The following is a 22,353-nucleotide window of genomic DNA, read 5'->3' as shown; positions in this document are numbered from 1 at the left end:
TTCTGTAGTAAAATCAGCGATATTTGACCGTCCTGTTACTGTGTGTGTGTGTGTGTGTCTGTGTGTGTCTGTGTGTGTACAGAGAGACAGCCAGGTTCATAATGGATATAAGGACGTTTTTTCAAAAACAGGAGCCACATTCAGGTAAAATTGTAAGATCAGATGATCCGTCAATAAAGCATAATGTTGGATCAGTGTTTCAATATTTAATCTTTGGTTATTTGCCTTCTGGTTGAAAGTACACTGAGAGAGGACTTTATTATTAGTGATTTCAATAGTAATTTTTTTCATATTAATTTAATTTTTTCATCTAATACAATCTATTTGCATATGATTGTCAGTCCAAAGAGGGAGAGAGGAAAGAGAGGAAAGTGCAAGATCAGGAAGAATCAGGTAAGGAAACAGACAGGGAACAGTGACAGGCACAACACAAACTGTTAAACTGCTTGAGAGAGTTGATCACCAAACAGTGACAGATTTGCCAACCTCAAGGTGAGGTGACATAGGTTAAAATAAAAGAAAGATTCTGCAGAGCCATGGTAGCAGCATCTGCAGTAAAGATCCTTTCATACATCGTACCATAGGCACATTTTTATAATTTTTTTAATTAAGATTTTGTACATTTGTACATTTCAAGGGCTCTTCTATTTTTGCAGTTTATTATCTATGTATCTGTATTATATTATACATACACATTTAAAAGTGAATCTCTGTCCAAAAACTGCACTCAGTTTACTTTTTACTCACAGTGAGCATCATTGATTATTCTCCCACAGTAAGTAAGGTTAGGATATGTCTTTTTTTTTTTTTTATTCCAATCCATTCTTCTTTGGCAGCATTTAAATAACCTTTATCAGATTTGATGGTTTTGTTACAGACTTTTCAAAAAAAGTGTTTTGCTTTTCTTTCACAAATGTGGGGATTCTATTTTTTTTTAGAATTGAATATTGATTTATTCATTAGCATTCAAATATCTCAGTGAAAACAGAATAAAGATCTACCACAAAGCAAGAAACCGAGACAAGGCTAATCAAAAGGTACTGGCTGAAGCATGTGCTTATTAAATTGTGTCAAAATGTACAAAACAATGATGTCATGTTTTGAGACTTGATGAATTTAAGAATCTTATGATTTAATAAAGAAATTTGCAGACTTGCACAGAGATGGTAAAATTATGATGACTGATAACGGAGACGAAGACAACAGACGATGGGGACAGGGAGGAACAGGGGTTTAAATGCACCAAGGAGACAGTCAGAGAGAACCCGGCACAACTGGAGACATTTAAGGATGCAGGGACTGACAGAGACGGGGAAGAAGTCTCATCGTGACGAGTAAAGTTTACCCTGCCTGACTGGGCAGCTCTCCTGGTGCTCAGCACCCCCAAAGCTCTGATCCTAGACTCGCCCCTGACTATATTCACTAACAAGTTATTAATTACAGCAATTTTGCACATAATGTGCCATTTTTAACAACTGATTATATTGCTTGGGTGAAATTCTGAAGCACAGAATTCATGGACATTGCCAAATGCTGTGTTTCCTCCCTTGAGATGCTCTGCTAGGCCTTCACAGCAGCCACCTTCAGCAGCCATCACAAAACTGAACAGCACTTCCCATTTCAAATGAATAGTGACCCATAGCACACTGCAAAAACAACCCACGAGTTTCTAAACAGAACTGGTTACAAATGCCAGCTACAGCATTTTTCAGTGTAACAATTAACATATAATTATGTGAAGTTAAACTGGTAGTCTTCCAAAGCCTAACGGGAGTTTTAAAATAGTTTTTTTTTTTTTTTTTTAAATAAAGCTGCTCTTGTGTTTCTGCATAATTACCTGCTGCTTTCCTTGTGCGTGCCCTCAGATTGCTGGTAAGTGATATCACATTGGACTTGCCACGAATGCTGAGCGGATTATTGACGCAAAGACAGAATCAACATGGGCACGTATGTGATTACCCTGCTACTCAATGGGAATTTGGATTTATCATACACCAGTGTGTAAGTCTGAGTGGACAGGCAGAGAGAATGGGCATTTACATATAAATAAATAATTTAAAATGAAGATTAATCAGGTTTCAATGATGTCTTTTCAGCTATAATGGCACATGTCGGAGAATGGAAAAAGTGGCCAATAAGACCGACGTTCCTGGAAAGTTGAGACACATAAGTCAGAGTGGGTGCGCCCACACTGGGAGAAAGATATTAATAGTTTCACCTTTTAGAATTGTCATTATTTCAGTTATATTCTTCTGTCAGGCTTTGGGCATTTGAGCGAGTTGCTCATTGTTGATGTGAAGTATGATGAATACACCCTGACTTACTCCATCAACACCAAGGGGAATGAAACCTATCTGTTAACAAACTAGACAGTAACAGTATTTAGGCATAATTTCACACTCTGACGAACCCTTTTTTTTAAGGGTTCGGGCGACCGTGGCTCAGGGGAGGAAGGTTGCCGGTTTGATCCCCCTGCTCTCTCTGTCCTGGTCGTTGTGTCCTTGGTCAAGACACTTCACCTACCGCCTACGGGTGTTGGCCAGAGGGGCCGATGGCGCAATATAACAACTAAGCTGTAGTGCCTCTTCACCTCACTGTACAATACCTTGTGCAATACTTTTTGTAAATAGTCAATGGTGCAATAGACCTCAATACTTGAAATGTGCAATTCACTTGTATTTTTATTTTTATTTTTATTCCTATTTATTCTGTTTATCCCCTTCGTATATTTTATTTATATTTGTCTCTGTATTTATATATGTGTGTGTATGTTTCAAATTCAAATTCAAATTCAAATTTTATTTGTCACGTACACAGTCATACACAGTACGATATGCAGTGAATTGCTTGGACAACTGCTCGTGACCTAAAGAAAACAAAAAAGGAAAAGGCTATGAATAAGATAGGAAATAAATATGAAAAATTAAAAAGGGTAAATTTAACTAGGAAGGAATAAGATAAAATATATAAATTAAAGTTGAAAATAAAATAACTGTACAACAAAATACACAATATAGAACTATATAAGAATGTATGAAGAAATATAAATAAATATATACACAATAACAGCAGCTGTACAAATATTAACTGGAAATGAAGAATATAATGTCCAGTGTTGTGCAATCCACATTATGTCTTGTGCAGTGCAAATATGCTTAAAGTGATTTAAGTGATGAAGTGAAATGTGTGTGTGTGTATGTGTGTGTGTGTATATATATATATAATATTCTGTAACCCTGTAACTTCTGTCGGTGCTGTGCTTTTTGGAAATCGAATTTCCCAGAGGAACCCACCCGAGGGATTAATAAAGTTCTATCTTATCTTATCTTATCTTATCTTAATATGGCAGCCTCGCTTCAGTCAGTCTGCCCCAGGGCAGCTGTGGCTACACCTGTAGCTGCCTCCACCAGTGTGTGAATGTGAGAGTGAATGAATAGTGGTATTGTGAAGCGCTTTGGGTGCCTAGAAAAGTGCTATATGAATCCAGTCCATTATTATTATTAAAACGTCTAGCTGAAACATCTAATGTTTTCACAGGGTGCAGTGTGGACCTCAGTGCTGATGTGCAGGAGAAGTTCAGGCAGTTCTCCTTGCAGACTGACTTCCTTCCTGAAAATATTTTCATCCTTCCCAAAAGTGGTACTGTAATGTAATGCAATGCAATTTCATGGCAGGATGCTGTAAACGGACTAAACTTCAGTCAGGAGAACATCTGAGATCATCTATCCACAATACTAGGTTAGCTATTAAGTAAAATGTTAAAAATATATAAATGCAATAAAATACAGGGTCGTACATAAAATTTGTAATGCAGTTGTGCACTGACCACCTTTCCAATGTTCCTTCCTCAGATGAGTGTCCAGCTGCTGAAGACATTAAAATCTGTTATGTAAACGTAGCCGAGAACCAACTTGAGTACTGCTGGGAAAATAAAAAGGCAAACATCAAAAGTGCTGTATTATCTCATTTCTTTTTAATGTTGACTTAGATCCATACCGTGATTTATGAAATTATAAAATACTAAACTAAAATGCTAACTAAAATAACAAAAATTGTCTGCTTCTTTAAAATTTCTTTTATTACATCAAACCAGTGAAAATTGAAAACAAAACAAACAAAGACCTGTTAGCATGTTTTGACACAGAGACTGTAAAGTTCTGCAGGCCACTTTAAATCCTGCTTCATGCAAATGATTCACACTGAAAGTATCTTAGTTTAGTATTAAGTGAGCCACAAAGCAGCCTAATAGCTTTAAAAACAGTAAACGTAAGTGAAATTGCCAGTTTCAGTGTAATTCAGACTAAAGTCCAGCTGCAGATAAGGAATACCATTAAGTCAACAGTGTCTGAGTGAGTACTTCTCTGGTTAAAGTCCCTGTTTTCTTTCACCGTTTGTTTGTTTGTTTAGATTTGGAGTCTGTGGGTAGATTCAAGATGAGTCATTGTTTTTCTACCCATGGTAGCTACCACTACTGAGGCTCAGGAAAAATGAAGAGGATAATTAAGAGGAACCATCAGTTCTGTCTCATCTAACTACACAGTATTATAATCATGCACCTATGTCTCAAACTAAGACAAAATGAGACAAAATTAGTTCTGTGAGTCTTTAGATTATCAGTAAATTCTGGTGATAATTTGACACTCAGTGGAGCCATATTTGGTTTGTGATGAGTGTTTTGTGATGGTCAGCTTCTGTTTTGTGAAATGCTTTTTCTAATTTAGAAGATCACGCAGAAAAGTGCGCGCCCTTATCTGAGAGTGTCGCAAACTCGAGGTGAGAAGATAAACCTCGAAACTGGATGGCCTGCGCGTTACCTATGTGCATCTCTCTTTTCAATGGCATCAAGTGAACCCATAATAAGCATTTCTATGTCTTAGACATCATATCCATTTCTAATGAGAGATTATTTTTTAAATGAGGGAAACCTGGTCTAAGAAAACGCTTACAACAGAGCTAAAGGTTCATCACATGTGAGACGGTGGGACTCTCTGATAAGAACTGAAACACTGTGTATAAACAGCTGAGACAAAACTATATATAAACACTCATTTATTCCATTTTAGTTTACAATGATTTTTAAAGTAATGTGGAATGATTCATGTTCATGAGCTGTTACAACCACAACCATTTATTTGTCTGTATATGGTTGGACTACAAGGCTTGTGTTGAGGGTCTTGGAATAAAAAGTGGAATAACATCAGCACAGCAGAACAAATAATGTTATTGTCTGCAGCTAAAATATATAGTGAACATGGTTTTATAATAATGCGCAAACACAACCTCACTCTGCAATATACGAGAAGCCAACAGCTGTCTTCATCCACGACCTCCGCCTTTACTCATCATCATTCACTTAATTGCTTAGGTTGGTTTAAATCAAACTCAGTTACAGGTTCAACTCCATTACATAAAAGTATGTTGACTTTGGATTTGGTGTGCAGTGCCACCTTAACAAAATGAGGAAACTAAGAGATTACAAAAAAAAGAAGTGGAAGAGTTAACGAGCTACAGCAGATTAACAGTGTCTGAAAGTCACGTGTTAAGAAATAGGACGATTAGATGAGCTGAGGGATCCATCTACTGCTCAATGAAGCCTCATCAGAAACAGTCTCAATGGAAGGATGGCTCTATTCTTAAGGAAGGGACACAGGGAGAAAGACTGGCGTATGTCACATTACACAGGAACTGGACGGGAAAATCAGTTGCAAATATTCATCAGCATGTGCAAACATATCATAGGTATGGAATTCAGGAAAGTACCATCAGAAGTTGATCCACTATGCAAATGTCTGATTGGCAGTGGCTTCATTTTTCACTATGACAACAAACTGCTAATGCAGTATGAAGCGTCACAGGACTTCAGTCATGGATTAGCCTCCCCAGACCTCAACATAACTGAAACATCTTAACAGAGAATGGAATAAAAGGGAACCAACATCCAAGAAAAGAACTGCTCCTGAATACTTCTTTACAGAAAATACAAAAAAGCTTGACTAAGAGACTTAAGGCTGTGCTGAATAATAAAGGTGGACTGACTTACAGGGTCCTTAGTATCATATAAGCTCAGTTTTTGTCTTATATACTGTATTTCCATTTATATAACAAAATATATAGAAACGAGGGGTGGTTTAAGACGTCTTTAGAGTTTTATTCATTATCTTTAAACAAACAAAGAAAGCACCATCCATTCGTCTTCACTCTGTATGAAAAACAGGGGAAAGGTCAAATTAAATGTAAAAGTTTGAAATTCCTTTCACAATAAATCTAATCATAAACAAAATAAAAAATAGAAAATTGTTTAAACACACTTTTCCATAAAGCTATCAATAGGAAATGTTCCAGTAAACTTGTCTTGTGTTTCTGTTTAACTTCTGAGCCGCCAATAGTAACCGGTGGCTTCTCAGCTTCAGTGTGTTGATGGGCACAGCCATCATTACCACAGTTGCTGGTGGGGACCTGGAGTTGGTATACGCCGAGCTGTGAGAGGACAGAGATGGAGAACGGACATTTAACTATTTAACAGGAGATACGTTATGACTAATAGACGACTACTGTTTAAATGATGTCTTTGCAGCTCTTATGGCACACATTACACAACTTTTCTTCATGCCAACAAGACTGAGGTGCCCACATAGTTGACACATACAACTGATTATGATGCATATTTTACTATTGCTATTTTCACATATCTCCTTGGCTTTATTTGGGCTTTCTGTAGAGCAAGTATGTAAGAAGTACCTGAGCTAACTTAAATTTAGACGATATGAGGAAAAATGCCGCTTCCCAAAGTTTCCTACAAGTACCCAGTTTATATTTAGAGAACTGAAGGCTCTTTATCCTCACAACTATTCCCTGGTGGATCCCTGTCCTGTCACAGTAGCAAAGGACGTGTATCAGTATTATCAAAGCCACTTCCCTAACCAATTTTAGCAGATGGACTTAAGTGCCAGTAGCCTCTGTCTGCTGTGTACAAAATGTTATATGATTAACCACACAGCAGATGCTGCACGACAACAGTAGCAGCAGTTCAGGTTCAGTTTGGTTCTACGCCCTTTTGACCTATGAAACAGCAGAAAATGAAACATTTCAACACGCTTTTGTTAGCGTAAGCTACTCTGCTGTTTTTCATCATTTCACGGGTGAAATAAAATCATAGTACATTTACTTTGCTTCCTGTAGGAGTGATCATGTCCAGTCTGACTGAGACCATGTATTACTTATAAGGAAAGCCAACTTTGAGATTCCTAATCAGTCAGCTTTAGAAAAAAACTGTGAACCGGTTGGCGGGGAGATAATCTCACTCTTCTATATAAAGAGTCACCAGGCAGCAACTTCCAGATCTTCATTTGTGAACTCCCCCATCATCATTTCTTCACTCTTCAGCAGCTATGGCTTCACTTCGCGCCCTTCTGGGAGTGGTACTGTGCTCCCTCATGGTTTCTGCTTCTGAAATCCTACCTCAGGCGGACTTTGATTTACAGGCGGTAAGAGTCATCCATAATACTTTTTATTTTTTATTTCACCGCCCATCTGTTTTCATACAAATATCTCCATCTTATGGAAAAGGGGTGCTGGAGCTTATCCAACAAGGATAGGCAGGGCACCCCCCAGACAGTTTAGCAGTCTTTACAGGAGGCTGACCTTTGCAAAATTTACTTCTATAATGACTTCACCATTTAAGTTAATTGGTTATTTTTCACCCTGGATTTTGCGTGATAATATTTATTTTGTCCATTGCTTTAAAAACAAACAAACAAAAAAAACTATATAAATATAAAACAGAGTGTGAACAACAAAACATAAGCATTGCAAACTTTGATGTAAAATTCTGCAAATGTTTTCTCAAGATATAGCATGAATAAAGCTAATATACATCAGTGTATTACAAATGCGCGCACACACACACACACACACACACACACACACACCACAAAGTGTTACAATAAACAGCTCTTGTGCTTCTCTATAATTCTCAATGCTTTCCATTTGTGTGTCCACAGACTGCAGGTAAGTGGTACTTGACTGGAATGTGCTCTAACTCCAAGTGGTTCGTCTGTCGCAAAGCCAATATGAAGTCTGGCACGGCCACGGTTGAGCCAACTGAAGATGGGGGTTTTAAGGCGGCTTTCTCATTTCCTACGTGAGTGCGAGAGGACAGACAAAGCAAATGCCATTTGGAGAGCATTAAAATATTTACACTGATGATTAATGTTATGTCTTTGCACCCGTAGCGATACGTGTTGGAAAATAGACGTGGTGGCATCCAAGACTGACGTGCCTGGAAAATTCACATACAGCATTCCCTGTGAGTACGCCCACAAGGCCAGGAAACATTTTAACCACCACGGTTAATGCTCCATCATCATCATCATTGAGTATTACTTTTTCCCCCACATCTTTTCTTCTGCTGTTTCCCTTTTTGTCAGTCACGGGGTTAACGACTGAAATGCGTGTGGTCGATGAGAAGCCTGACGAGTACTCCTTGAATCATTACATCAACACCGGACGGAATGAAACCTATGTTGAAAACAACTTATATGGTAAAGTTGCATTTAGCTGTGTTCAGTAAACTGTGAAGTAAAGTTGCAGCCACTGCAGCAGATTTACATCATGTGGTTTCACAGGACGTAGTCTGGACCTCAGCGCTGAGGTGAAGGAGAAGTTCAACCAGCTCTGCTTGCAGTCCGGCATCCTTCCTGAAAATATTGTTCATCTTCCTAAAACTGGTACTTTTACATTGGTGGTGAAGTTCTATATAAAAATAGCCTGAAATACAAATTGATGTGCACTGATTACCTTACACTTTCCATTTTTCCTTCTACAGAGGAGTGTCCGCAGGAGTGTTTTGCCTGACTGATCTGTTGCAAGATCGTCTCACCGACACTGCATAAAGATTTGACATCATCTGTTATGGAAATGTGACTGAGCAACATCTTGAGCAGTTTTTAACAATAAAAATGCAAAAATCTAGATTGTTTTTCTTTATTATTCATCCTTTATATGAAATAAACTGAAGAACATCCAGAACAACACAACCAAAATTTCCCCCATTCACACGATTCTCTCTCCACAACTGTGATCACCATTTTCTTTGTGTATTTGTAATAGTTTTAATGTTTTCTAGTATTGGACTGTTGAAAGATGAATAAATAATCATCAGATGGACCCATTATAAAAATAGTATTTGCTTCCATCTGATAGAGTTACCCTCAGCTCAAATAACTGTGACATTAAAATGCTGTTTACAGTCTAAGTGCCTCGTTCGTGAACAGTGAATTTCACACACAAAACATTCATACTTTCATACCTGAATTTGTCCGTACAGTGTAGGACTGTCTCAGAAATGATCAAACATTTGACTGTTAGATGGTTTTCCCTCCATAAGCCTGGTTATGCTGGAGGTTTCTTCCTGTTAAAAGGGAGTTTTTCCTTCCCACTCTTGCCAAAGTGCTTGCTCATAGGGGGTCATATGATAGTTGGAGTTTTCTCTGTTTCCCAGTATTGTTGTACAGTCTTTACCTTACAATATAAAGCACCTTGAGGCAGCTGCTGTTTTGATTTGGTGCTATATAAATAACATTGAATTGAAATGATTTTTTTTTTCTTTTTTATTTATTTGCTAGTTTAATTGAGCCAGCGTGTCTCAGGGAAAACAATATTTAGACCGATGTTATTTGAAGCCAAGCCTAGCTTATTATTTACTCATTCATTTTCCCTCTCTTAACCACGCTCTCTTACGGTATCCTCACCATGTACCCATCTTACCATGAGGTAAGCATGATTCTTTATTTGGAGAATAAAGAATTTATAACAGTGTGTGACAGTGTGCAGGTTACAGATGGTGACCACGTGCCCACTGATTTTCACTCATTTGGATTCATTAACATGCACCAAGGAAAGAACAAAACAGGTTGGTACACATTTTATAAATCTGACAATAATTTTCATGTTGCAGTTATTTGCTACAGCCCTAAGTCCCTAGCAGGTCCCTGAAGTCATCTGATCAGGGCTTACTTGCTATAAAACAGACTAAGATGAGAACTAAGGGTTACAGAGCTTTTGCCACTGTGGCTCCGAGACTGTGGAACTCGCTCCCTCATACATTAAGAACTGTGGAATCAGTTTTGTTTTTAAAAAACAACTCAAAACTCACCTTTTTAAACTGTTTTTGCCTGTTTTATATTATCTGTTTTACCCTTCTTACTGTGAGGAAACAGCGCTAACCAACACGCCACCAAGCTGTCAATCCAGGCTTAACAAAACTATGAAAGCTATGCTTACAAGCCTTGATGCAGCATTTTTTGTGCGTTTTTATCCTTGACAGGTTAAACCACAATAAATAGCAAACACATGATGTGGGTGTAATTGTCTGCCTCTTAAAACTCCAGTGATTTTCTGCAGTTTGACATCTAATGTGATCTTGTGAATTTCGTGGGTCCAGGCAACTAACCACTCTCACTAGACTGTATCATGTCATCTCAACAAGAACAAATTAAGTTGCCGAATTTCATGCAGATGCTACATGATTTAATTACGTTCGCCATAGAAACATGAAATTATTTCGTTCAAATTACAAGTTTGAATCTTGTACATGTAACAACCACCCAAATTCATTTTTTTGAGTGAAGATTTTTTTGCTCTCTATCAGCTCATATTTACAGTTTTCCTCGTTTTCTTTTCTCTTTTTTCCCTCTCAGCAGAGCGGACGGAGGCAGCGGGGTGTAGCTGCCTCCGTCCGCTCCGCTGGAGGAACATGGAGGAAAACAGAGAGCAGCACCACGCTTCGTTAATTCAAAAGTTTTCAGGCTTAAAGGTCAGAGGTCACAGTGAAAGCCTCCATGTGTTGTTGGGTTGACAGAATCTCCTGTGCTGCCACCTGCTGGTGAAGAACTGTCAGAGGGCTTCATACACCAATCACTATAAGCATGTTATTAAATTATAACCTTGATGACGTAAACTACACACACACACACACACAACAGAAAAACAAAACAAAACTCCTACATGAATATGAAAGGGGTTTGAAAGATGTCAAGGACTTGTTTTACTGAATGGAAAGTTATTACTGCTGACATCATGTGCAAGCAAGCAAGCAATTTATTTATATAGCGCTTTCAGATCAGCCACCAGCTGAACACAAAGTGCTGTACACTTGACATGTGGGCAGAATCTGAAGCTCTGTGATGTATTTTGTTCATTTTTAACCTGTTTGTGTATTATACGTATTTCAGTTTCATCCGGTGGTTCAACGTCATGCATTTTTCTCTTACAAAAGAATCAGACAAGTTACTGAAAACCTGTTGTATTCTAAAAGCCAACAATGGGACACAGGCGTGTCTTTATTTTTTTTAAAACAGTGGGTCTTCTATGATCTTCTATGATGTATTCGTCATGCATTTTGTCTCTGTGATACTGCAGGCTGACAGTATCAGTTTCAGAGGTGATGTGAACTCATACCTCTGATGTCACACATATTTGCTTCAGGTGATGCTGCCTCAGTAACTCAGTAGATTTAATAACACATCCAAGATGAACAAGATTTCTTTAAGCTTATCAGAACAAGGATATGAGCAGAGATCTCGCTGAAACACACCTCAGGTGTCAAGTCCAGCAGGGAGACAGAAATCCACTGATGACCAGGTGAGCATGCATATTCAAAGAAACAAACCTGATGTCAGACTGAGATGCCATCTGTTACTCTCTGACTCTGAGTTCTGGACTCAGACTAACACAACACGATTGCATCATGTCTGGATGTGTGTTGACTCATCGGGAATAATAACATACCAGAAAACGGAAGAATACCTGAGGGCCTCATTGTAGCTCACCTGGTCCCTTTACCTGAGTAACATCCCCCCTCACAATGCTCAAACACAGAGCCTCCTTTCATGACCAGGTTTGTATATGTTGCAAAGAAGCTGCACAGAAGGGACATTTGATTTTTTTCTTCTAAAAATGTTCATTAATTGAGTAGGAAGTAACGTCACATGAATTATTACTACTGAGATTGAATGTGATGGGCTTCATATTTTCATGTATTCTTGTCTGTCGATTCATCTTAAAGAGTGTGAAGACGACACTGAGATGAGCAGCAAATATAAAGTTTTATGAAAGCACTTAAAACTGAAATAAATATTTACCTTTTCATTGCGTGCAGTTTTCACTTTCTGTGAGCCGCTTTTTCAGAAAAGAAAACTGTGGTATGACACGCAGCTAAATGCTGCTCTTAGATAAAATGTGTGTTCTTTGTTTGCAGTTTATTTTCATCATCATCACTGTGACAAAGCTGTCACAACAAAACAGTTCTGATCTGTGAAAGAGATTAAACATTTGTTTGTTTTCAGAGATAAGACCTGCAGGCACAGACATACGGTGATTCTGCATCAGAAAAAAAAATCACCTCTTTTGAATCTGAACGCAGGACTCTGACAGACTCTTAAGTTTCACGGGTCTGTGTGGTGATTAACTGGATATTTGTTAAATCAGAATCAGAATCAACCAAAATTGTATGCAGACCCATTCAATACATTTGAAAGAGGGCACTTTTAAGAGGAGGAAACATAAATGTACAAAAAATTAAAAATAAATATAAATAAATAAATAAAATAAATAAATATAGTATATACAAGACTATATATGAACAAGTGAGAATACAAACAAGTGGGGATACGGTTGGAGCACTGTGATTTAGTCCTTAGAATGTTGCACAGTTAAAAAGAAAATATTGCACAGTTGAATGTTGTGTTTTCACAGCGATTTATCCCCCGGTTGTATTTATTAATGCAACGGCCCTGGCGTATGTGCTGTTTCTCAGTCTGTTTGTTTTGGCTTTAATGGTCCTGTACCACCTTCCTGATGGTAACAGCTCTGACAGGTGATGGGTGGGATGTGTCCTTCAGGATGCTGCAGGCTTTCCTGTGGCAGCAGGACCCCTACAGCACCTCCAGGGAGAGAAGAGCACAGCCAATGATCCTCTGTGCTGAAGATGTTTTTAAGACTACAGACCTGTCTCAGGTTATCCTTCATATCATATCTAATCTTCATCCATGAACAAAGTCTTCTTCTTTTGCCAAGAAGCAGCAAAATAAATACTTTTTTCCTAAAAAAATGAATGACCTACATCAATAATGATCAATAAGTATTTTAGTCATACTCATGACATCACAAACATACTGAGCATGATTGTGATTTTCTCCACCTGGACTGTCTCACACTCCCCTGACAGATCACACTTGATGACTCAATGAACAACTGAAATTTGTAAACACTGTCTAATTATGTCCCCAGGGAGGTCAGCAGTTCTTTCCATTTAAGGAAAACAAACTGCATAGAAACAGCTGCTGTGTGGAAAGACCTGCATGACTGATGACTTAGACTGAATAGAATAGAAAAGCCTTTATTGTCATTGTACAGAGTACAACGAAATTGGAGTGCCACTCCCTTGGTGCAAGTTTCAATAATAAATATAAATGTAAAATATAAAAAGTACAAAAAAACAATCGTAAGTACTCAAACAATAGTATGTACAATATATACAGGATAGCAGCATTAATATAATGACAGTATGAATAGCAGCATAATATAATGACAGTGACGGTATAGAATAGGTTCAATTGTTTTTGTGCTTATTTACTACGGTGATAGCTCTGGGAAAGAAGCTATCCCTGAATCTGTTTGTCCTGGTTTTATGTGACCTGTAGTTCAAACAGTTGGTTGCTGGGGTGAGAGTGGTCCTTGATGATATTGCCAGCTCTGCTGAGGTACCGAGAGTTTGCAGTGACCTCCAGGCTGGGCAGAGAGCAGCCAGTGATCTTCTGGGCTGTGTTGATGACCCTCTGCAGTACTTTCCTGTCCGCAGCTGAGCACCCTGCATACCATGTTGTTATGCCGTACGTTAGGATGCTCTCTATGGTGGCTCTGTAAAATGTCACCAGCAGCCTCTCCTCCAGGTTGTTCCTCCTGAGCACTCTCAGAAAGTGGAGACGCTGCTGGGCCTTTTTAACCACCGCCGTGGTATTTGCAGTCCAGGAGAGGTCATCAGAGATCTGCACGCCCAGAAACCTCATGGAGTGTACCCTCTCCACACAGTTCCCGTGAATGTAAAGTGGGGCCGGGTCTGCTCTGCCCTTCCTGAAGTCCAAGATAAGTTCTTTAGTTTTCGTGGTGTTCAGTTGGAGGTTGTTAACTGAACACCACTCAGTCAGTCTGTTGACCTCATCTCTGTAGTCCGACTCATCCCCCCTTGAGATGAGTCCAACCACTGTGGTGTCATCCGCGAACTTTATGATGGTGTTTGAGAGATGGGTAGGGGAGCAGTCGGATGTGTAGAGCGTAAACAGGAGGGGACTCAAAACACATCCTTGTGGAGACCCGGTGCTGAGTGTGATGGTGCTGGACAGGTGGGGGCCGAGTCTGACAGACTGTGGTCTATTTGTCAGGAAGTCCTTGATCCAGAGGCAGATGGGGGTGGAGAGTCCCAGGTGAGACAGTTTCTGGACCAGGATCTCCGGGATGATATGATTGAATGCTGAGCTGAAGTCCAGAAAGAGCATTCTCACATAGCTTCCTCGGTGCTCCAGGTGACTCAGCGCAGTGTGGAGCGCTATGGTGATAGCGTCCTCGGTGGAACGATTTATCCTGTAGGCAAATTGGTGGGGGTCCAGAGTGGGAGGCAGACCGGCCCTGATGTGCTGACAGACCAGTCTCTCAAAGCACTTCATCACTACAGGCGTAAGTACAACAGGCCTGTAGTCATTTGGGCTGGCCACAGCTGTCTTCTTGGCGATGGGGATGATGGTGGAGGTTTTGAGGCAGGGCGGGACGGTGTTTGATGACAAGGAAAGGTTGAAGATTTTAGTGAAGACTCCGGTCAGTTCGTCAGCACATGCTCTGAGAACCTTTCCATGTATTCCATCAGGACCTGCCGCCTTCCTGGGATTCACTGACCTTAGAACACACCTCACTTGATGCTCCCTGAGTGTTAGTGTGCCAGTGCTGGGGGCGGGTGGAAGTGGTGTGGCAGCTGGGGGCCTGGTCGTCTCAAAGCGGGCGAAGAAACGGTTTAGATCCTCAGCCAGTGAGGCATCAGTCCTAGATGTTGCCTGGTTATTGCTTCTGTAGTTGGTAATGTGATTGATCCCCTGCCACATTTTTCTGGGGTCGTCAGCAAAGTGATCTTCAATCCTCCTCCTATAGGCAGCCTTAGCTTTCCTGATGCCTCTACTCAGGTCTGCCCTGGCCGCCCTATACGCAGCCCTGTCCCCTGACTTGAAGGCAGTGTTGTGGCTTTTTAGGAGGGATTGCACTTCGCTATTCATCCAGGGTTTTTGATTTGGAAACACCCTGACCCTTTTGTTGACGGCGACTTTGTCAACACAGTTCCTGATGTACGAGAGTACAGTGTCCGTGTACTCCTGGAGGTTGTGGCTGTAGAATAAATCCCATACAGTGGTTGAGAAGCAGTCTTGCAGTTGAGAAAGGGCTCCTTCAGGCCAGGTTTTTATTGTCTTTGTTGTCTTTGTTGTGTTGAATGATTCCCATGAAAAGTTTACAAATAATATTATATTATATTATAACCGGGATCAAATTGAAACTAAGCACTTAGGAATCAACATGTAGCATGAAGCATCATAAAATGATACATGTCTAAATACATTGACTTAATGCCATGTGATTGGTTGATTAAATATTTCCATTAACAAGCAGTTGAACAGGTGTACCCAATAAAGTGGCAATGTTGGTGGTTAAATTCCAGCATGCGTGGCAAATATCTTTGGCCAAGATTATACCCCAATGTGTGTGCGTGTTAGACTGACGAATTGAAACAAATGAGTGTGCTGTGTTGGCGACACCACAACAAACATCACCTATATTTTCAATAACTGCACAAATAGTGGTGGTCATTAGCTGCTAGCTAACTGGGTAACGGTGTCATGGGTCTGTAGCTCTGTCCACCGTTTTAGGGAACATATTTAGTTTTAAAGTAAGTTACAGGGCTTTTCCTGCCTTTCTGGAGGGCTTATGTTCCACTAAAAGTATTTAATATCCATATCACATAATTATGGATTAATATAATTAAGATATTAAAAACACACCGTATTTTAAAGAAAATACATTAAGAAACAGATCATATGCTTCTCGTGTTCCTTCTTCCTGATATTGCTGTCATTCGGAACCGCTACATCGATCACTACGGCCGTCTTCTTCTGTTTGTCTACCACCACTATGTCCGGTTGGTTAGCCACCACCATTTTGTCCGTCTGTATCTGGAAGTCCCACAGGATCTTAGCTCGGTCATTCTCCACCACCCTCGGGGGCGTCTCCCATTTTGACCTCGGAACTTCCAGGTTATACTCGGCACAGATGTTCCTGTACACTATGCCGGCCACTTGGTTATGGCGTTCCATGTATGCCTTGCCTGCTAGCATCTTGCACCCTGCTGTTATGTGCTGGATTGTCTCTGGGGCATCTTTACACAGCCTGCACCTGGGGTCTTGCCTGGTGTGATAGACCCCAGCCTCTATGGATCTTGTACTCAGAGCTTGTTCTTGTGCTGCCATGATTAGTGCCTCTGTGCTGTCTTTCAGTCCAGCTTTGTCCAGCCACTGGTAGGATTTCTGGATATCAGCCACCTCCTCTATCTGCCGGTGGTACATACTGTGCAGGGGCCTGTCCTTCCATGATGGTTCCTCGTCTCCCTCCTCTTTCTTGGGTTTCTGCTGCCTGAGGTATTCACTGAGCACTCGGTCAGTTGGGGCCATCTTCCCAATGTATTCTTGGATGTTCGTTGTCTCATCCTGGACTGTGGTGCTGACACTCACCAGTCCCCGGCCCCCTTCCTTCCGCTTAGCGTACAGCCTCAGGGTGCTGGACTTGGGGTGAAACCCTCCATGCATGGTAAGGAGCTTTCTTGTCTTTATGTCAGTGGCTTATATCTCCTCCTTTGGCCAGCCTATTACCCCAGCAGGGTACCTGATCAGGTCTATATGTAGATGGCAGTGAGTGAGAGATGATGAACTGAAGGAGTTGGGAGAATGACAAAGACTCTGCATTACTGCATGACTGCTGTGTGTATCATACTGTGTTAACTGCAGCATAGACATGCATGTGTGACTGTGTGCTCCCTAAGGTGAGTGGGCTGAGCTTGATGAAACTTTGCATTAACATTACACAGACACTGTGAGTGGCAGCATGTATATAACTTATACAAATACTGTAAACATCTGTGCTTTTCACAGTGCAGTTGAGCAAAGAATGAAATGTCAGATTAAAATGATCAGTCACACTATAATGTCCACAACAATATACTATAATGATTGTAGTATAGATGTGTCTTTCTGTGTTCCCTGTGCGCTATACATTTTGTAAACATAGATAGAAGAAATCAAAAATACGTGCAGCAGTTAAAGTGACCCAGAATGATCCTAAAATCAGTCGTTAGAGCTCTTCAGTGTCACTAGATGGCAGCACCAGACTGTGCTTTAAACTGTGGTTAGTGCTTTTTGCTGTCTGTGGATGCTGCTGGAATGCACCTATAGTTGGCTGTGAACTGACTAATTATGCATATAATTAAAGTGGCTGGAAAGATCCTGGTGGTTCTGGTAACTCTACTTGAGTATATCTCTTAGTATATCAGTCTTTCTCTGAGCATTTGTTTTTGCAGCATAATCTGACCCCGATTTTGACTGAATGGAAACTGAGATCATATCAGACTGAATGAGTATAGACAGCACATATGTCCTCACTGTCCTGTGCAAGGACAACCACAGATATCAACAACACTGTAACTAAGATGCACATGCACACGCTTATCTACTGATGGAGAAGTTTTTAGTTTAAACAGCATCTAAAGTCTCACATAATTCATTTCCTTAAATCAAAACTCATTAACCACATCCACACTTTGTTCTTAAGCTTGTGTTGAGCTGCACTGAAGACATGTGCATGTGTTAGCAACAACAGTTCACATTTTCCATCAGACATCTTCATGAAACCCACAGAACAACACGAGAAGAACAAGTCCAACCAAAGTCCTGCAGAGAGTACAGATCACTGCAGTGGAGACAACAGCAGGGTTCTACAAGTAACTAAGTATGTTAAATATATTACTTTACATGTATATATTAGATATATACTAGATAGTATTGTTATTTATTGTTCATATAACATGTATTATACAGATACATTTTGCTGTTATGGCCATACTGAGATGCTGAAAGACAGGGTGATGAAAATATACATGTATTTTTTTTTTCTTTAAAGTCGTTAAAGAAGTTTAGCTTTTATTTTACCAAAAACATTAATTTCTCTTTGGGTTTTTGGTCCATCAGTATGTGGCCTTGAATTTAATGAAAAGATTAAAGACAATATATACAGATCTAATTTGTAATGAATGTCCTCAGGTCACGTGGAACAGCAGCTGGATTCCAGCGGTTGGACTTCAGCAAGGATTAGGCGACCACTCTGAAAAAAAAACATACATAATATATTGATCTACTGTCTCATCTTGTTCTGCTCTGAGTTTTATTTTTATTTTCTGTCCCACTGTTCTGTTTCCTGTTTTATTTTGTTAGGGCTCTTGACTCATGTACATCATGTTTAATTTAACGTCCTCTGTCACATTAATTTGTTCCTTCTGTGTTTTCTACCAGTTCAATCACCTGCTGTGTATTTATTGTCTGTCTCCCACTGCTTTCATGTTGAGTCGTCGGTTCTACTTTCACAGCTGTCTGCTCCTTGTTCTGAGTTTCCCCTAGAAGTCTTTTTCTGTGGTTTGCTTTGAACTTGTTGAATAGCCAACAATAAAAGCTTTTTTGTTTCACCTTGTAGTCCTGAGTTCTCTATTTGAGTCCACAAATTGCTTAGTACAGTGTGACACAAGAATAAGGGAAATCTCAAAATCTCAAACGCAGTTAATCATTAATACATTGCTGTGTTGTTTGGATCACTCACTATGACATCTTCATAGTGGGAATGTTTTTCCTTTTCTGAAGTGTTCATATATTTGAAGTCAATGGGCTGTCTTGTACACCAATGTGACCAGGAGACTGGAAACATTTACATCATTATAATTTCGCCTAACAATTTTTAAAAGGACATACTTTGGATTTGGTCCTCTCATTTTCTCTGGGTATTTGTAATATGAACATCGACAATGCTGGTATTTCTGACAATGCTGGTATTTCTGACCATTTTTTGGTCATGTCTGATGTTGAGCTATGTGCAATTGTATTAAATTCTGAATGCTGTGGCTTGCCTTCTTACTGAAGCTAGAAAAGTTGATCCTATCACTCCAAACCCAAACACCAGCACTTTGTGACAAAATATACCCTACATGGTATAGTACTGTCTTTAGTAAGCTAAGGTAGACTAAGCCCTGCATTTCTATGGAGACAAAAAAGTGCAAACACATCTAAAAATCCTCAGAGAGTTACAATGATTTTAAAGCAAACTGAGTTTTTAAAAAACTGCAAAACTGCACTAACACAGTATTTTTTTAGTTTTCCAAACAAAGTGCACACTTCAAATTCTTTGAAATGATGGTTAGCATAAAGGTAATGAATGATAGATAGATAGATGATAGATAAACAGATAATCAAATAGCGTCTCAATATTTACAACAAATATCGTCCTTATGAAGGACAAAAACACTTGTTCTGAACCATGATGGAGACAAAGAAGAGCAGCTGTACCTCTGGTCTTTGATCTGTTTTCCTTGTCTCTGATGGTGATTTGTCCATAACTGACGTCTCCAGTTCGCACTGATGAGTAGACTCCAGCTGGATCACACTCTGCACAATAAAACACACAAAGAAGACATCAGTGCAGTTCTACATTCATACTGGCACTTACCATTACATTCAATATGACAAAAAACTATTTAGATTATTTACACTTCTTTTTTTATGTTGTATGAACAGGAATAAGACAGACACACATCTGTTTAGTGCTCCAGCAGCAAACATCAAACAAAAATGTTAAACTGAAACTGCTGGCATTTATAGGTTTATTATGTATTTATATAGTATTTGACCCTTTTCTTTACTGTCATGAAAGAAGAAAACAGAACTGGAACTGAAGGTTATTATTAAACCAAACAACTGATCAAAGCACTGTTTTCATGAAAACATGCTAAAATCATAGGATGCATGTACGTCACACTAACTGCAATATTTTTAACTGAGCTGCACTTCTTTGCACTTCTTTGATAGTTACATGTCTTATAACATTTGGTGCAAATAGTGATTCTCTATGCAAAGAAAAAAAAAAGAATATTGCAATGACTACACCCACACATGATTAAAGATATTAGTCAAGACTTCTGCCATAACTTCACATCATGCATCTTCCATGATGCACAGAAAAGATGAAAAAGTCTGAAGGCGATGGCCTTACAAGCCTAAACGGACAATTAACTTGGTGTCTCTGCTTCAAGTATTGCGGGAGCTTTCACTTCTACAGATGAGAGTGGAAATGTAATTAAAGCCGAGGCATGCATGCACACAGCTTTATGAATCTGATGAAAGAAACGTGTCTGCGTCCTGTGAAAAAACTGTGATGATCTCACACTGACTTCAGCCCTGTTTAAATAAAGATGCTTTGCTCAACAGTAATTAGTAAACAGTGTCACATTCATGCAGACAGTAATCTCAACACCTGCTGGATTCTCTTTCTCATTTTTTATCCATGATGAAGACAAAGAAGCGCAGCTGTACCTCTTTTCTTTGATTTTCTTTTCTTCTCTTTGATGATGATTCATCCATAACTGAGCTCTTCTGTTTTCACTGCTGAGTAGCCTGCAGCTGATTCAGTCTCTGCACAATAAAACACAGAGGACATCACTGCAGACAGTCATTTAAGTACTGCTGTTAATATTTTGATTATGATGCAAAATTATTTGATCCCCTTCTTTTGTCTCCAGTATTCAAATTCAAATGGACATAATGAAAAAATAAATTTCTTAAATCAGCGACTAGCAGTGAAACAGCTGCTTTAGGGAGGACGTAACTGTGCAGATGATGCAGGCACCTTATCCCAGGTACAAATAAGACAGGATACAAGAACCAGACAGTTTTTTTCATACAGAAATGTCTTGTTTTGAAACTGAACACAGAGCTGAACCCCCGCCCCCCAAAGGATTAAAAGTAGGCCATATGGGTAGTGGAAGCATGCAGCTTCTGCAATCTATGGCCCACAATCATCAAAACAGGTCTGTGGTCCCTACAATAACCAGAACACTTTGTGATGTTACGCTAGTGCTGTGTTGATCTTTGTCTTGTAATAGCAGGCCCTGTCTCCTTGTCTCTGCCTTCCTGTCTGTGACCTGAAATCAGTTTGTCATCTTGAAGTATGTCTCAACTCTTTGAAAGCATCTCAAGGACAAATAATGCTGCAGGATGAGCCACTACTGATGTCAAATACAAAGCCAGGCAAAAGATGTTTCATTTGGGCAGTATAGGTTAGAGCCTTCCACTGAACTGGAGGTTTTATCAATCACTCTTGGCATACGGCTTGATGCCATTCATATAGAAGAGGTAGTTCAGATTTGCTCCTTTCCTTAGTCGGGATCTGTAGCCAGTCTTGTTGATAATCACACAAAGTTATAACAGCAGTGTGGACAGGGCACCTTGGGAAATCCCGCATTAGATGGTGACTGATATTGGCTTGATTTCGGCTCCATTGTTGTTTGTCACTGAAAGTAAAGGGCAGTATATGACACCAGTTATTGCTCTTGCTTGCTTATGTTCAAGGTAGGCTAGGCTTGATTAGCCTGGGGACCCTTACTGGATCTAGACATCCTGGGGGGGGAGTCAAACCCCTGACCTGAAGTTCCAAAGCTGAATACGCTATCCAGCTGCTATATATGCTTACTCTGTGAATGAAGTAAGACTAAAATTTGAAGCTGAAAAGAGAGAAACCCTGAAATCTCCTCACCTTTAAGTTTCCTGTTAACTAGTCGTCTCACCAGCAGAACCAGTACCACCAGTAAAGTCACAACACAGACTGATCCAACAAATGACAACACAAAGAGAACTGGAGGAGCAAGTGATGGAGGAAGAGAAGTAGAACGAGGTGGAGGTGTGGATGTAGGTGGAGGTGTGGATGTAGGTGGAGGTGTGGTGGTGTCTTCCCCTAAAATAAAGCAAACACAGTCATTAAGTTGTCGTCACATTGTGAATGTTGAAACCTGCAGAAACACAGACAGGTGAGTGTGTCACCTGTGACAGTGATCCAGCTGGATGGAGACTCTCCATGACCGCTGATGTCACACTTGTAGAGGCCTTCATCAGACCTGGAAACATGCTGGAGGGTCATGTGACCTGTAGGCTGCTTCCTGATGAGGGAGCCATCTTT

At 39.8% G+C, this 22,353-nt stretch overlaps 1 protein-coding gene and 2 long non-coding RNA genes across 6 annotated transcripts; 2 read left to right on the top strand and 1 right to left on the bottom strand.

Annotated features, from left to right (window-relative positions):
* Positions 1 to 96: 96 nt before the first annotated feature.
* On the top strand, positions 97 to 3,950 carry LOC120722487. 4 transcript variants are annotated; one of them, XR_005693485.1, is made up of 4 exons: positions 1,227 to 2,001; positions 2,097 to 2,176; positions 3,675 to 3,738; positions 3,852 to 3,950. It is a non-coding gene; the product is annotated as an uncharacterized LOC120722487 (long non-coding RNA). The 4 variants fall into 4 exon arrangements; XR_005693483.1 differs by lacking the exons at positions 1,227 to 2,001; positions 2,097 to 2,176 and adding an exon at positions 97 to 144 and having other exon boundaries at positions 3,538 to 3,738; XR_005693484.1 differs by having other exon boundaries at positions 1,227 to 2,176.
* Positions 3,951 to 7,207: 3,257 nt separating this feature from the next.
* LOC120722472 (lipocalin-like) lies at positions 7,208 to 8,970 on the top strand. The gene is made up of 6 exons (XM_040013500.1): positions 7,208 to 7,484; positions 8,001 to 8,140; positions 8,232 to 8,305; positions 8,427 to 8,540; positions 8,625 to 8,726; positions 8,825 to 8,970. The coding sequence occupies exons 1-6, from the start codon at positions 7,389 to 7,391 to the stop codon at positions 8,851 to 8,853; spliced, it is 555 nt and encodes a 184-aa protein (XP_039869434.1). The 5' UTR covers positions 7,208 to 7,388; the 3' UTR covers positions 8,854 to 8,970.
* Positions 8,971 to 18,140: 9,170 nt separating this feature from the next.
* Positions 18,141 to 21,921, bottom strand: LOC120722491. Its single transcript, XR_005693489.1, has 3 exons — positions 20,715 to 21,921; positions 19,692 to 19,790; positions 18,141 to 18,462 (listed from the first exon to the last, which is right to left on the bottom strand). It is a non-coding gene; the product is annotated as an uncharacterized LOC120722491 (long non-coding RNA).
* Between the last annotated feature and the right edge of the window lie 432 nt (positions 21,922 to 22,353).

Source organism: Simochromis diagramma, unplaced genomic scaffold, assembly GCF_900408965.1.
Source record: "Simochromis diagramma unplaced genomic scaffold, fSimDia1.1 OVJJ01000640.1, whole genome shotgun sequence".
NCBI lineage: Eukaryota > Metazoa > Chordata > Actinopteri > Cichliformes > Cichlidae > Simochromis > Simochromis diagramma.
The sequence above is the reverse complement of the archived record's forward strand: the minus strand, read 5'-3'. Positions and strand labels throughout refer to the sequence as shown.

Bases quoted from the DNA above. Each gene is read 5' to 3' on its own strand.
- LOC120722472 (XM_040013500.1), top strand. From the start codon at position 7,389: ATGGCTTCACTTCGCGCCCTTCTGGGAGTGGTACTGTGCTCCCTCATG. The intron at 8,141-8,231 runs GTGAGTGCGAGA...TTGCACCCGTAG, and splicing joins GCGGCTTTCTCATTTCCTAC to CGATACGTGTTGGAAAATAG. The intron at 8,727-8,824 runs GTACTTTTACAT...TTCCTTCTACAG, and splicing joins TGTTCATCTTCCTAAAACTG to AGGAGTGTCCGCAGGAGTGT.